The 12899-nt window shown below is 36.2% G+C and overlaps 1 protein-coding gene across 1 annotated transcript in view; it reads right to left on the bottom strand.

Moving 5' to 3' along the window:
• The window catches only part of NSUN3 (NOP2/Sun RNA methyltransferase 3), a 61671-nt gene that overhangs the window by 34522 nt on the left and 14250 nt on the right, over positions 1 to 12899 (bottom strand). The window contains exon 3 of the mRNA XM_002929315.4: positions 9018 to 9361. Coding sequence (XP_002929361.1) covers positions 9018 to 9361 — 344 coding nt within the window. The remainder of the gene's footprint in view (positions 1 to 9017; positions 9362 to 12899) is intronic.

The following is a 12899-nucleotide window of genomic DNA, read 5'->3' as shown; positions in this document are numbered from 1 at the left end:
AAATGTTTATAATAATTACTAACAATTCTTGAGTCCTTATTATGTCCTAGGCATTGCTCTAAGACTTTACAAATAGGGACACATTTAATGCTCACAAACCTATGAGACATATACTTTTATTGTTATTTATATTTTACTGATGAGAAAACTTAGACCATGAGCCCAAGTTCACAGAGCTAAAAATCCAGACATCTTAGTTCCAGAGCCCTACCTATCCTTAGGCACCTCTTAAGCAACATGCTATACTGCTTCTCAGTACAGAAGACACCTAGCAAAATGGTTCACTCCCTAATGAAACAGTTATTTTGTTTTCCCTTTATTTAAATATATGTGTATATGTTTATAAATATTTATATGTATTTACTATAAATTATATTATATATAAATATAATACATAAATACAAGCACATTTTTAAATGCACGAAAGTATAAAGACATCAAAAATTACCTCAAACCCAGTCTTCAGATAGCCATTTGATAATCATACCATCATACCACATCTCCTTACGTGTATACCCATATAAAATTGATATAAGTGGAATTATATAATATTTTCATAGTGTCATTTTTTTCCATCTCATTCTTCATTTACCCTCTCCACCAACTGCCCAACTACCCCATCAAAAGGAACTTACATTATCTATCTATCTATCTATCTATCTATCTATCTATCTATCTATCTATAAAAGACTTCTCCACATATACCAATACTTTAAAAGAAACACTANTACGTGTATACCCATATAAAATTGATATAAGTGGAATTATATAATATTTTCATAGTGTCATTTTTTTCCATCTCATTCTTCATTTACCCTCTCCACCAACTGCCCAACTACCCCATCAAAAGGAACTTACATTATCTATCTATCTATCTATCTATCTATCTATCTATCTATCTATCTATAAAAGACTTCTCCACATATACCAATACTTTAAAAGAAACACTACCAAGTCAACTGGGAAAAATATAAGTAATTTTTAAAGGCTGCTAAATAGTACATGAAATAGATATATCATCCTTTATTCATCCATTACCAATCGTTGGGCATTCACATTGTTGTCACTAATAAAATTCAATAAAAAAAATAATAAAATAAAATTCAATAAGTGTCTTTGTACATCTGTCCTTTTATAATATGTTTTTATTATTATGAAACAGCTCTAGAGAAAAGGACAGGTTAGGGTATAGGGTAGGGGAATTTTTACTTTTAGTAAATATTACCCTATCCCTCCGCCAAACTCCCACAAGAAGTGTTTTTATTAAGTCTGATCTGGGATGTGATGTTGTAGTGTAATCTTTTTTTATCTTCTATTTGCCATTTGGTTTTGCTTTTCTGTCAATGCCTATTCTTATCCTTTGCCTTTTTTTTTTCCTATTCCACTATTTATATTTTTCTTACTAACAGGTAAGATGTATTTTCATTGTACAGATATTATCCCTTTATCTGCCATCCGATGTGCAAATGTTTCTTACATTGTCTTTTTTTTTTTTAAAGATTTTATTTATTTATTCGACAGAGATAGAGACAGCCAGCGAGAGAGGGAACACAAGCAGGGGGAGTGGGAGAGGAAGAAGCAGGCTCATAGCAGAGGAGCCTGATGTGGGGCTCGATCCCACAACGCCAGGATCACGCCCTGAACCGAAGGCAGATGCTTAACCGCTATGCCACCCAGGCGCCCCATCTTACATTGTCTTCTGAATTTATTTGTAGTATCTTTATTCTTAAGTTTCACAATATTTTAATAGTCAATCATATCACTTTTATAATTTCTAGGTTTTTTGGTCTTATTTAAAGTAGTCTTTTCAATCATTAGATTTTCAGGTCTGATTCACCTCAACATTCATGCAGGCCATGTTTGGCATCACCCTACAAAGGACAGGAACCACAGCTTGCCAAGAGGCAGGGTGAGACATTCCTCTTTCATGGAAGACCCTGTAATTTGGTAAGTTGGTAATTTAGGTGCAAGAAGGTAAGATTCACATTGGTGTAGGAGCTGCCTGGCTTAAAAGCTTCATGTCCCACAGGAGACGACATCTCTTCTAACAACTCCATAGGCACGGCTTCCAGGATCCCCAAGAGGGATGCCCAGTTACAAGAGGACTGCCCAGTAACAATCAATGCACTCAGGAAGACCCAATCAGGGTATCCATATCGGGTCTCTGGGGCTTATTTATTCTTTCTCCCAGTGCACATGCATTTTGCCCATCAGGGTCTTTTTTATCATGAGTAACGTTGCCTGGAAACATAGTGACAATCTATCAGGTTACCAGGGAAACAAAACTAGGGAACTACATGAAGGTGAAATTCTAATGCAGAGGGGGAAATATTTTTGTAAACCCTTTGCTCAAATATATATACGTATAAATATATATATACATCTCTCTCTCTCTCTCTCTCTCTATATATATATATGTATGTTTTCTCTGATTGTCACTCCATGATTAAAAATGTTTAATGATTTCCTAACATCTACTAAAGTTCAAACTACTGATTTATTTCAAGGTCTGTGATAATGAGACCTCAAGACAACTTTTCAACTTTAACCTCCCACCGTTTTACGAACATACTCTGTGTGCCATCAAATTTGACTGACTTGTCCACTTCTCATACAGACTTTGAACCTCTTCTATAGTACTTAACCATACTCCACCTCATTGAGAGATGTTTGTTTGCATTGCTTACCCTTTCTACTACCACCACACTGCAATTTCTACATGGAAGGAGCTCAGGAGATGGCATCAATTTTGTTAGAGGGGGAAAAGGACTAAGAAATCACCTTAAAGCTGCATTTACACAGGTAGTATACTCTTTTTCTAATTTAGTTTATGTGTTTCTCAGAAGCTTTTGGAGGATTTGCTAATGCAGCTTATGGACAGTTGTCTGAAAGCCTGAAATCACTAGGAAATGACCTAAGACAAAAGTTAACGTTATGGAGGGGATGCAACCACAGGGAAACTAGAAGGAGAGAAAAAAGGAAGTAAATCATACAAAGATGGAGCACAAATATAAAAGGGTTTGTAATCAAGCTGGCTACAGCACTGGTCAGTCTCTCAGGATATGCCCATAGTCTGAAACTGCTGAGCCTTGGAAGAAACCATGGGGCTTAGGGGAGCAAGGAGGAAGAACAATTAATCTGCTGTCATCTTCCTGTCTCCCACCTCTCATTGGTTAAAGTACTTTCCAAGAGGTGATAACTCCCACACTTCAGGTTTGTGCTCTTTGGCCCCTCAGGCAAGCCAGAGAGTCCCAAGGCCAGTTACAGCAACCACGCGGGTATGGTGACTTTTGCCTGTCAACTGGCAGCCATCTAGAGGCTCCTCAATTTGTGGCGGTAGTAACATTAGCAGCAGATAACTACAGGAACAGCATGAATCTTTTCTAGGGTTTCTCTAATCTGGAAACAATTCAAGAGTCTCAAGTCTTTTAAGTAAGGAATGGGAGTAAAGGTGAAGCCAAAGACATCTGTGGTGGAACATAAACTGGGGCCAAGAGGGCACCCCAAAGTCACACCTTGTCCCCATCAGCCACTCAAAGGAAAGACCCGTGTCTTAATTATTTTTCATTCCACTTCTCCCTTTTTCTGGTTTAAATATTTTATATTCCATTTCTATTATTTTACTGGTAAACTTAAACGTTTTAATATACATATGTAAAAAAAAATAAAGTTAGTCAACCTTACCATTTTTCCTAAAACATATAAGAATGTTTTAGTTCCCCCTCCTAACCTTGATGCTTTTACTACATACCTGGGTTTTATTTGGGCTTACATTTTTTAACTGCACAAAACATTATCATCTTCTATAGTCAATGACTTTTAGATTTTACCCATATATTTCCCACCTTTTTTGTTCTTCATTTCTTCTTGTTATCTTTTTATCATCCCTCTACAATGGCTTTCCTTTTTCCTGAAGCACATCTTTCAGAATCATTGGTGACAAACTTATACTTTTTTTGTCTAAAAAAAAATGTCCATTTCACTTTTGTTCTTCAGGGATATTTTGGTGAATATACTTCTGGATTTATAGTCATCTTTTCTTAGGACACTTAAAACATCATTCCTCTGAATGCTATTTTCCACTGTTACTCTCAAAGGTCAATCCTCAGTTTGTTGTCTTTAGAGGTAATCTGTCCTCTCTGGCTGCTATTAAGGTCTTCTCTTTATTTTCAATGTTCTACAACTTCCCTATAACGGTCTACACTGGCTTAGCTGTGCCTACACAATTATAGAGGGTATTTTCATTCCTCCTTCATCATCAAAGTTGAAAATAGACAGTTTTCCTTCCAGTCCCTTGGGAGAGGACAATTTCTTCTTAGTTTACCTTACACAGCAGGTATACCATTTTGGAATCTCAGCTTTCTGTAAGTTAACCTCCTAGTAGATGCTCTCTTAGGCAAGCTCTGGCTTTGTCTTTTATTCCCACATTTTCATGAAGTAATAAAAATCAACATGCAAGTTTTCCTGGTTAAGCAAATGCTCACAAGTGAAAAGCTAGCTTTGATGCTCAACTGATCTTTTAGGTTCCCATTATCTCTTAGATTATGGTCACTGGATATTTGGAGATCACCAAAGCATTTTAAGATTCTGTTTTTAATATTATATCCTATATTTTTTAGTTGTTTTCAACAGGAGGGTCTGTTAGGAGACCTAGTTTGTCATTCTACAAGAAATTGAAGTCTTAGTTATTTCTGTACCTTTCATAGTTCCACACCTACCATCCAAAGCCTGCACATATAGTATGTGCTCACTAATGTGGCTGAGTTGACTTGAAACATGGCATTATAATAAAGAATATTTAAACTGTTAAAAGTGAAAATCAGGTCAGCTTTTCATTAAATTACAGCTTTAGTCAAGATTCTTTTTTTTTTTTAAACTTTTTTTTTTTTTTTAAAGATTTTATTTCTTTATTCGACAGAGATAGAGACAGCCAGCGAGAGAGGGAACACAAGCAGGGGGAGTGGAAGAGGAAGAAGCAGGCTCATAGCGGAGGAGCCTGATGTGGGGCTCAATCCCAGAACGCCGGGATCACGCCGAGCCGAAGGCAGACGCTTAACCGCTGTGCCACCCAGGCGCCCCTAGTCAAGATTCTTAATTCAGCATGTTAAAGTAACTCTCTTAGTTAAAATATAGCTTTATGTTATATTATTGTTTGGCCCAGATGTAGATTTTATTTGAAATTGTCTTAGATCAGTTAAACTTTTTAAAATATGTAATATAAGACATCACAACCCAAGTTTCCTATATATACTAAGACTTACTACATTGAAGCAGAATTAACTTTATGTTTGGGCGCCTGGGTGGCTCAGTTGGTTAAGCAACTGCCTTCGGCTCAGGTCATGATCTTGGAGTCCCAGGATCGAGTCCGCATCAGGCTCCCTGCTCAGCAGGGAGTCTGTTTCTCCCTCCGACCCTCCCCCTCTCATGCTCTCTCTCTCATTCTCTCTCTCAAACAAATAAATAAAATCTTTAAAAAAAAAAAGAATTAACTTTATGTTTAAATTGTCAAAAATAAACCAAATTTTGGTATTTTTTCATCTAAGCAGCAAAGGGGGTGAATTTAAGAATCTGAAAACATCATTGAGGCTTTACATCTGTATAAGGCAGCCTATGGTTCATGGAAAGAAACTGGGCTGGTAGTTTCATTCATTAATTTACTTTGGTGCAACTAACTTGGAAAAAAACCAATTCTGCCTATTTTCAGTTAACCAACTAATGGTGCTGCAGGGTTAAGAAGATCATATATATCAGTGATAGTCACACTGTGTTTCTTAGAGCCCCAGGACTTCAGAAACACGTATATATAGAAATACAACTAAAGATGTTGGAAGCAAAGACTACTAAAAAATGTTTGAAAACACAAATTTGGGCAATGTGATTACTACAGTCCTTGGCACATACTAGGTTATTCTGAAATGTTTTTATTACTACCAAAATAAAAAGTGCATCTAATGCAGGGGGTTCTGGAAGACTTTCTAGGAAAGTTGGTTCCTGAGTGAAAACATGAAGAATGAAAAAAAGTTAGCAGGGGAGGAGGGGAAGAACAGTGATACCCATAGGGTGTGCAAAAGGCCTGGAGGCCTAAGGGAGCAGGAAGCAGGATAAAAGCAATTCAGTAAAGCAAGGAGTATTTCTAATCTTTTCTACCACCAAAGGCTAACCAGATATCAAAAAGGTATCAATGACAGCAAAGAAAATTTAATGGAAGGATAGAGCCCTCAGCAAGGAAGTTGAACAAGTTACTTCACCAGTCTGGGTCATTCTTAATATGTTATTGCCTTCCTATTTAGAATCAGAATTGTTTTCTCTTTTCTATCAAGACCAGGACATAACAAAGGCTGTGTTGACAAAAACAAAAACAAAAACAAACAGACAATCCATCACTGTGCTAACAGGTGGGAGCAGCTGGACCAAAAGAGAAATAAACTAATTTCTTTAATCATCTTAAAATATGAGCTTTTTAATCATTCAAAGCTTGAGCCTCTTGGCCCAGAATAAAGGCCAGTACTGATCTAAAGAAATTTGTTGTATAAATGCACATTTAGTTGCAGCCATCATTTTAGGTTTTGCTTTTAAAAGCTTATCTTAGCATTGCTTCTGCATTCCAAATTCAAGCACTGTAGCTAACCTAATTTGGGCTTTGAGCATCAGCATGAAGACATCTGTACTTCTTACTAAACCATTATCATTAGTCCTACTTAGATGAAAAGCTTCTTTACTTGGAACACTGCCTGTAGTTCATTGCCCTTGATGTAAGAACCAGAAGATTCTTCTCCACTTCAAACTCCTAGGATATATCAGTTTGCATTTGTATTCCAAATCAAATCATCTTCCCTATCATAAGCATGCGAAATATTTATAGCCTACTAATGAGGATAATTTAAGATTAAAATGTTCTCTCTTCAACATGGTACCCAAATTTGACATTTCTCTTCCATTTTTTTAAAAAATACTAAAAATTCCATATTTAAAATTGATGTAACAGACAAAATAAGAATACTGCCAAAGAACACAAAAAGAATGAAAGTAAAAATACTTCTTAGAACACATGATTTCATAAACCTTCAGCTCAAATCATAAAAAATAAAATAACCTTACAAAATTATCTCTTTTGTTCTGATTTCTTACATTAATAAATACACCAAGCTTCAAAAACAGAGTTTTAATAACAACTCTAAAACACACAGTATGTTTTCTCCTAAGTATACAGTTAACTGATATATTTGTACCGATGCCTAGTACAACTGGATTCACAGTTCTCATAAAAGTTTTTGAAATCTGTTTCAACAGGGTGTGCTCTCAAAGGAAGATATAAATTAGCAGTCTTCAAACTGTGATATGCATGCCCTAGGGATACGTAACAACTTTCCAAGAGATTATAAGCAAAGTTGGATAATTTTAAAAGAATCAATTCTCAGATCATCAACTTACTAAAGAACACCTCTGGTCAGGGCATCTCCTTTCACAATGACCTTTCACCAACCTTGTAACTGAGGAGCATGCTTCCCACTCATCCAGAATCTTATTACGGCAAATTGTGCCAGGGTGTAGAAATTTACAAAGCACCAAACAAAGGCAATTAAACACATGGGTACCTTGGCTAGGAAAGTGAATGAATTAAACTAGGCAAAGTAGCCTTTTGTAACTGAGATGGCTTGTAACCCCTTTGCCTTCAACAAAATCAAAGTGGACCCACAGTGCTTACCTAGCAGATCATTAAAATAATGTTTGATGAAAAATATCTATGTGATTTGGGGTCATAACTCAAGATATAAAGAACTTAGTGAAATTACTATAACACAATTCCCACCATTTCCATCATCTTATTTATAATAAACAACAGCATCTGCATTTATAAAAACGATCAAACAATCAAAAACCAGGCAGAACTGATGCTGAACCCTGTCTTACCAAGCTATAAGTAATATTTATCCAGGGAAATCTGAAATAATTTTTTAAAAAGTATTATCTAATTAGGAAAACAATTTAAGATGAATGTTGATTCATTGTTTTTAATATGTATAAAAAATGTACATTTACATACATTTCATCATTTTTATACTAATAATGGTAATGATAAGTTACTTCCACAAAACTTTTTAAAGTCTTTTAGAATTGCATTGTCTAGGGGAGCCTGGATGGCTCAGTCGGTTAAGCGTCTGCCTTCAGCTCAGGTCATGAACCCAGGGTCCTGGGATCAAGCCCCACATTGGGCTCCCTGTTCAGCAGGGAGGCTGTTTCTCCCTTTGCCTGCTACTCCCCCTGCTTGTGCTCTCAGTCAAATAAATAAATAAAATCTTAAAAAAAAAAAAAAAAAGAATTGCCTTGTCTAATGCCATACCCATTTGCCACATGTGGCTATGGGCACTTAGAAGGTAGCTAGTCCAAACTGAAATGTGTTGTACAATACATACCCATTTTGAAGACTTTGTAAGAAAATAAGAATGCAAAATGTCTCTTAAATAACTTTTATTTTGATTACATGTTGAAATAATATTTTGGATGTACCGGGTTACAATGTATTACTAAAATTAATCTTACCTGTTTCTATTTATTTTAATGAGTACTTAAAAATTTTAAATTTTATATGCACTTCACATTATATTTCTATTGGACAGAACTGCCTTATAACCTTATGGTCTAATGATACAAATAATGACTTTAAATGTGTATATTTTGTTGCCTAGAAGTGTGATGAGTTATCAATACAAGACTCTCAAGTATAAAAGTCAAAGATAAAATAAAAATCTTTGTTATTGGCTTATCAGGATTCACATTACCTGACAGATTTATGTTTACAAAATGCGGTAGTTTTGTTCAAAATTACCTGTTAGTATGTCGCTGAAAAAAAAAAATTACACTGATTCCTCATCTAAAACTTCCATTCTACATACCATCCTGGTTTTCAGACTTACAAAGTCTGCAAACTCAATCTTACACTTCTGATATACTTTATAAGTAGTCTGTAATATATGAATATTTAAAAGTTGTCAATTACTGAAAGAAAAGCACATTACCTGGATAAGCACACTGCAGCAGAGCTATCGATTTGCCTCCAGGAGCAGCACACAGATCCAGAACCCTCTCCCCATCCCTTAATTCCAGAGCCAATACTGGGAGAAGAGAAGCAGCATTCAGGAGATAGTATTTTTTTAGATTTCCAATTTGGTGTCTTTCTGAAGGCATTCTATCTGGAGTTCTGCTAAGGTAACATTTCATTGACTTAGGACAGAAGGGTAAAGATCCTTGAAAGAGTGTGTGATAGCCTTTTAAACGTAAATCTTTCTCCAGTTCGAAAGAATAATTGAATCGGTTAAGAAGGACAGCATATTGCCAGCTTGATGGAGATACTAGTATAGCCCTAGAAATAGAAAAACATAATAATATTAATATTATATATACAAACACAATTTTATATTATTCACTGAGTAAATGGGGTCCTAGTTTCACACTTACCTATGATTTTTTTCAGAGTCAGGATTAGTATCAATGACTTTGCCCTTTTGCCATAGGCTCCAATATGGCTCAACCTACCACTGTTATGATCCTGCCTTTATTTAAAACTTTGGTATTTTTATTCATCATGGGTTTTCTTTCTTTTGTATCAATTGTGCCCATTAAAGTATTATTTGATTATTGAGTTTTAGGGGCCCCTTAAATTCTGCACGAGACAGGAATGCCTCACCTGCCTCAGCCTAGTCCCTTCCTGCAGAACATCTTGCCAAAAACACATGGCCTTTCTTTACATACCTCTGAATACATCAAAATAGATGTCAGTCTATCACTCTTTGCACAAGTGTTTTTTCATAAAGACAAAACTTAAAACCTGAAACTGTTAATACTGGAGGGAAAAGTACTATCATTAAAGGGTATTTAAAGGAGTGAGTGTTAAAGTCTTCCTCTCATGAAATAAAAGTATGGAAAACTATAGTGAACTCTACAGTAACAGTTAATGAAGCGATCAGTGGTTCAGATGATACAAAACCAAGCATGGTTTAAAAATCATTTATGGATTGACAGCATTGCCCACCGCCCATCCCCCACCCTCCCGCCTTCACCAGAAGATTCTCTTTCCTAATTTTTTGTTTGGTCCAACAGTTAGATCTCTTAACAGTCACAAGCTCACATCAACTGACAGATGATACAGCAGGAAATATTTAATTTATTTACAAGCTGACCTTTCTAGCTGAGTTATCTGGAAGCCTCATTAACCATGGTCAATTAAATAAATTCCAGCTGCTACTCACCCTGGAGTTGCCTATGTGAGAAATGGCTGGATTGAAAGGTAACACCTGCGACTGGAATTGTGCCAACTGAATTTCAATCCGGGGGCTAATATGTGAAACCACTTTCTCCTTCACTGCCTCTTACTATGTATGATAGCCCACCATCATAGGAGCCCGTTGTGTCTGTTTCAGGACCTTCTTTTTTTAAGAATGTACTCTGCAAATTTTAGCACGCATCAAGTGTCTGTAAAAGACTGCTAAGCCCTACTCCAGGATTTTCTGATACGGTAGGTTGGAAGCAGGGCCTGAGAATTAGCATTTCTAGCAAGTTCTCCAGTGATAGTGATGCTGCTAATCCTCAACACCACACTTTGGGAACCACTACATTAAAATGGACCCGAAGGGGAGATCTGCAAATGTCACTGCCATAACTTTTATTTCAGTCCATCCTAATCTTACCCTGCAAACTGGATAAAAATCTACCCAGGGTTTTGACTCATTTAACAGAGAAATAATAGTCAGAAGCATAATTTAACTAATACAGATTGGAGCAGCTTGTCCCTTTAGCTAACAAAGGTAGGACACTTTCAAGGGTTAACATCTAACAGAGCAAATCTCTATTCTTTTTTTTTCCTTCAGAATTTCCAAAACTATTTTAAAATGTTTATTCTTTCAAATGAACTTCAGAATCAGCTGGGTCACTTAAAAATAATTTATAAAATATTTGTGTAGATAGAAACCTTGACTAAGATTATATTAAATGCAGTAAATTTGGGGAGAATTAACACCCTGATTGTATTTAGTCTTTCCAACCCTGACTACAATGTTTCCCCATTTAGTCACATTTTCTTTCAGATCCCTTAATAAAGGTTCTTAATCTTGCATATTTCCTTTTAACCTTATTGTATATAAAAGGACTGTTAGTTTAGGAACACTATTTATTTTTGTGTATTATACAATATATTAAATCTTGAAGGATAAGGAGGAATACCATAGGACAAAATGAGAAGGGAAGTTCAAGGACAAAGGCAATAGCACAGGTACAAATGTATGAAGAAGGACAGTGCATTTGGGTAAATAATAGTAGTCTGGTGTGGCTCATGGCAGATTATACGGGTCAAGTATAATATGATAAAGTTCACTGAAGGACTGTAGGGGAGAGAGCCTCATTGGTTTTAAAATCATATACTTATTGGGGCTCCTGGGTGGCACAGTCGGTTAAGCATCTAACTCTTGGTTTCAGATCAGGTCATGATCTCAGGGTCCTAAGATCAATCCCCACTAGGGAAGCTCAGCAAGGAGTCTCCTAAAGCTTCCCTCTCCCTCTCCCGCTGCCCCTCCCTGCACTCTCTCTCTCAAATAAATAAATCTTTAAAAATACATATATACACACACACACATATATATGTATACATACACACACTTATGGAAGAGTGAGTCAGCAATCTTCAGAAACTATTCTCATTCTTTAAAAATTGGATAAAATAAGAACTTGCTTATTTGACAAAATACAGAATCCTTTCCTGATTAAAACCATTCAGAGTATAGGGATAGAGGGCACATTCCTCAATTTCATAAAAACCACCTATGAAAAGCCTACAGCAAATATCATTCTCAATGAGGAAAAGCTGAGATCCTCTCCCTTAAGATCAGGAACACAACAAGGATGCCCACTCTCACCATTATTGTTCAACATAGTTCTAGAAGTCCTAGCAACAGCAATCAGACAACAAAAAAGAATAAAAGGTATTCAAATTGGCAAAAAAGAAGTTAAACTCTCTCTCTTCGCAGATGACATGATACTTTATGTGGAAAACCCAAAGGACTCCACCGCCAAATTATGAGAACTCATACAACAATTCAGTAACGTGGCAGGATACAAAATCAATGCATAGAAATCAGCTGCATTTCTATACATGAACAATGAGACTGAAAAAAGAGAAAATTAGGGAATTGATTCCATTTATAATAGCACCAAAAACCATAAGATATCTCAGAATAAATTTAACCAGAGAGGTAAAGGATCTATATTCTAGAAACTACAGAACACTGATGAAAAACATTGAAGAAGACACAAAAAGATGGAAAAACATTCCACGCTCATGCTTCAGAAGAATAAACATAGTTAAAATGTCTATGCTACCCAGAGCAATCTATACTTTCAACGCCATCCCGAAATACCAATGACATTTTTCAAAGCGCTGGAACAAACAATCCTAAAATTTGTGTGGAATCAGAAAAGACCCGAATCACCAAGGAAATGTTGAAAAAGAAAAACAAAACTGGGGGCATCACATTGCCTGATTTCAAGCTATACTACAAAGCTGTGATCACCAAGACAGCATGGTACTGGCACAAAAACAGACACATAGATCAACAGAATACAGACTCCAGAAATGGACCCTCAACTCATGTGGAGATAAACTCCTAATGGATGAAAGACCTCGATGTGAGACAGGAATCCAACAAAATCATAGAGGAGAACACAGGCTGTAACCTCTCTGACATCGGCCACAGCAACTTCTTTCAAGACACATTTCCAAAGGCAAGGGAAACAAAAGCAAAAATGAACTTTTGGGACTTCATCTAGATAAAAAGCTTCTGCACAGCAAAAGAAACAGTCAACAAAACTAGGAGGCAGCCCACGGAATGGGAGAAGATATTTGCAAATGA

Source organism: Ailuropoda melanoleuca, chromosome 1 (assembly GCF_002007445.2).
Source record: "Ailuropoda melanoleuca isolate Jingjing chromosome 1, ASM200744v2, whole genome shotgun sequence".
Lineage (NCBI taxonomy): Eukaryota > Metazoa > Chordata > Mammalia > Carnivora > Ursidae > Ailuropoda > Ailuropoda melanoleuca.
Note: the sequence above shows the minus strand (reverse complement) of the source record. Positions and strands in the feature narration are given on the sequence as shown.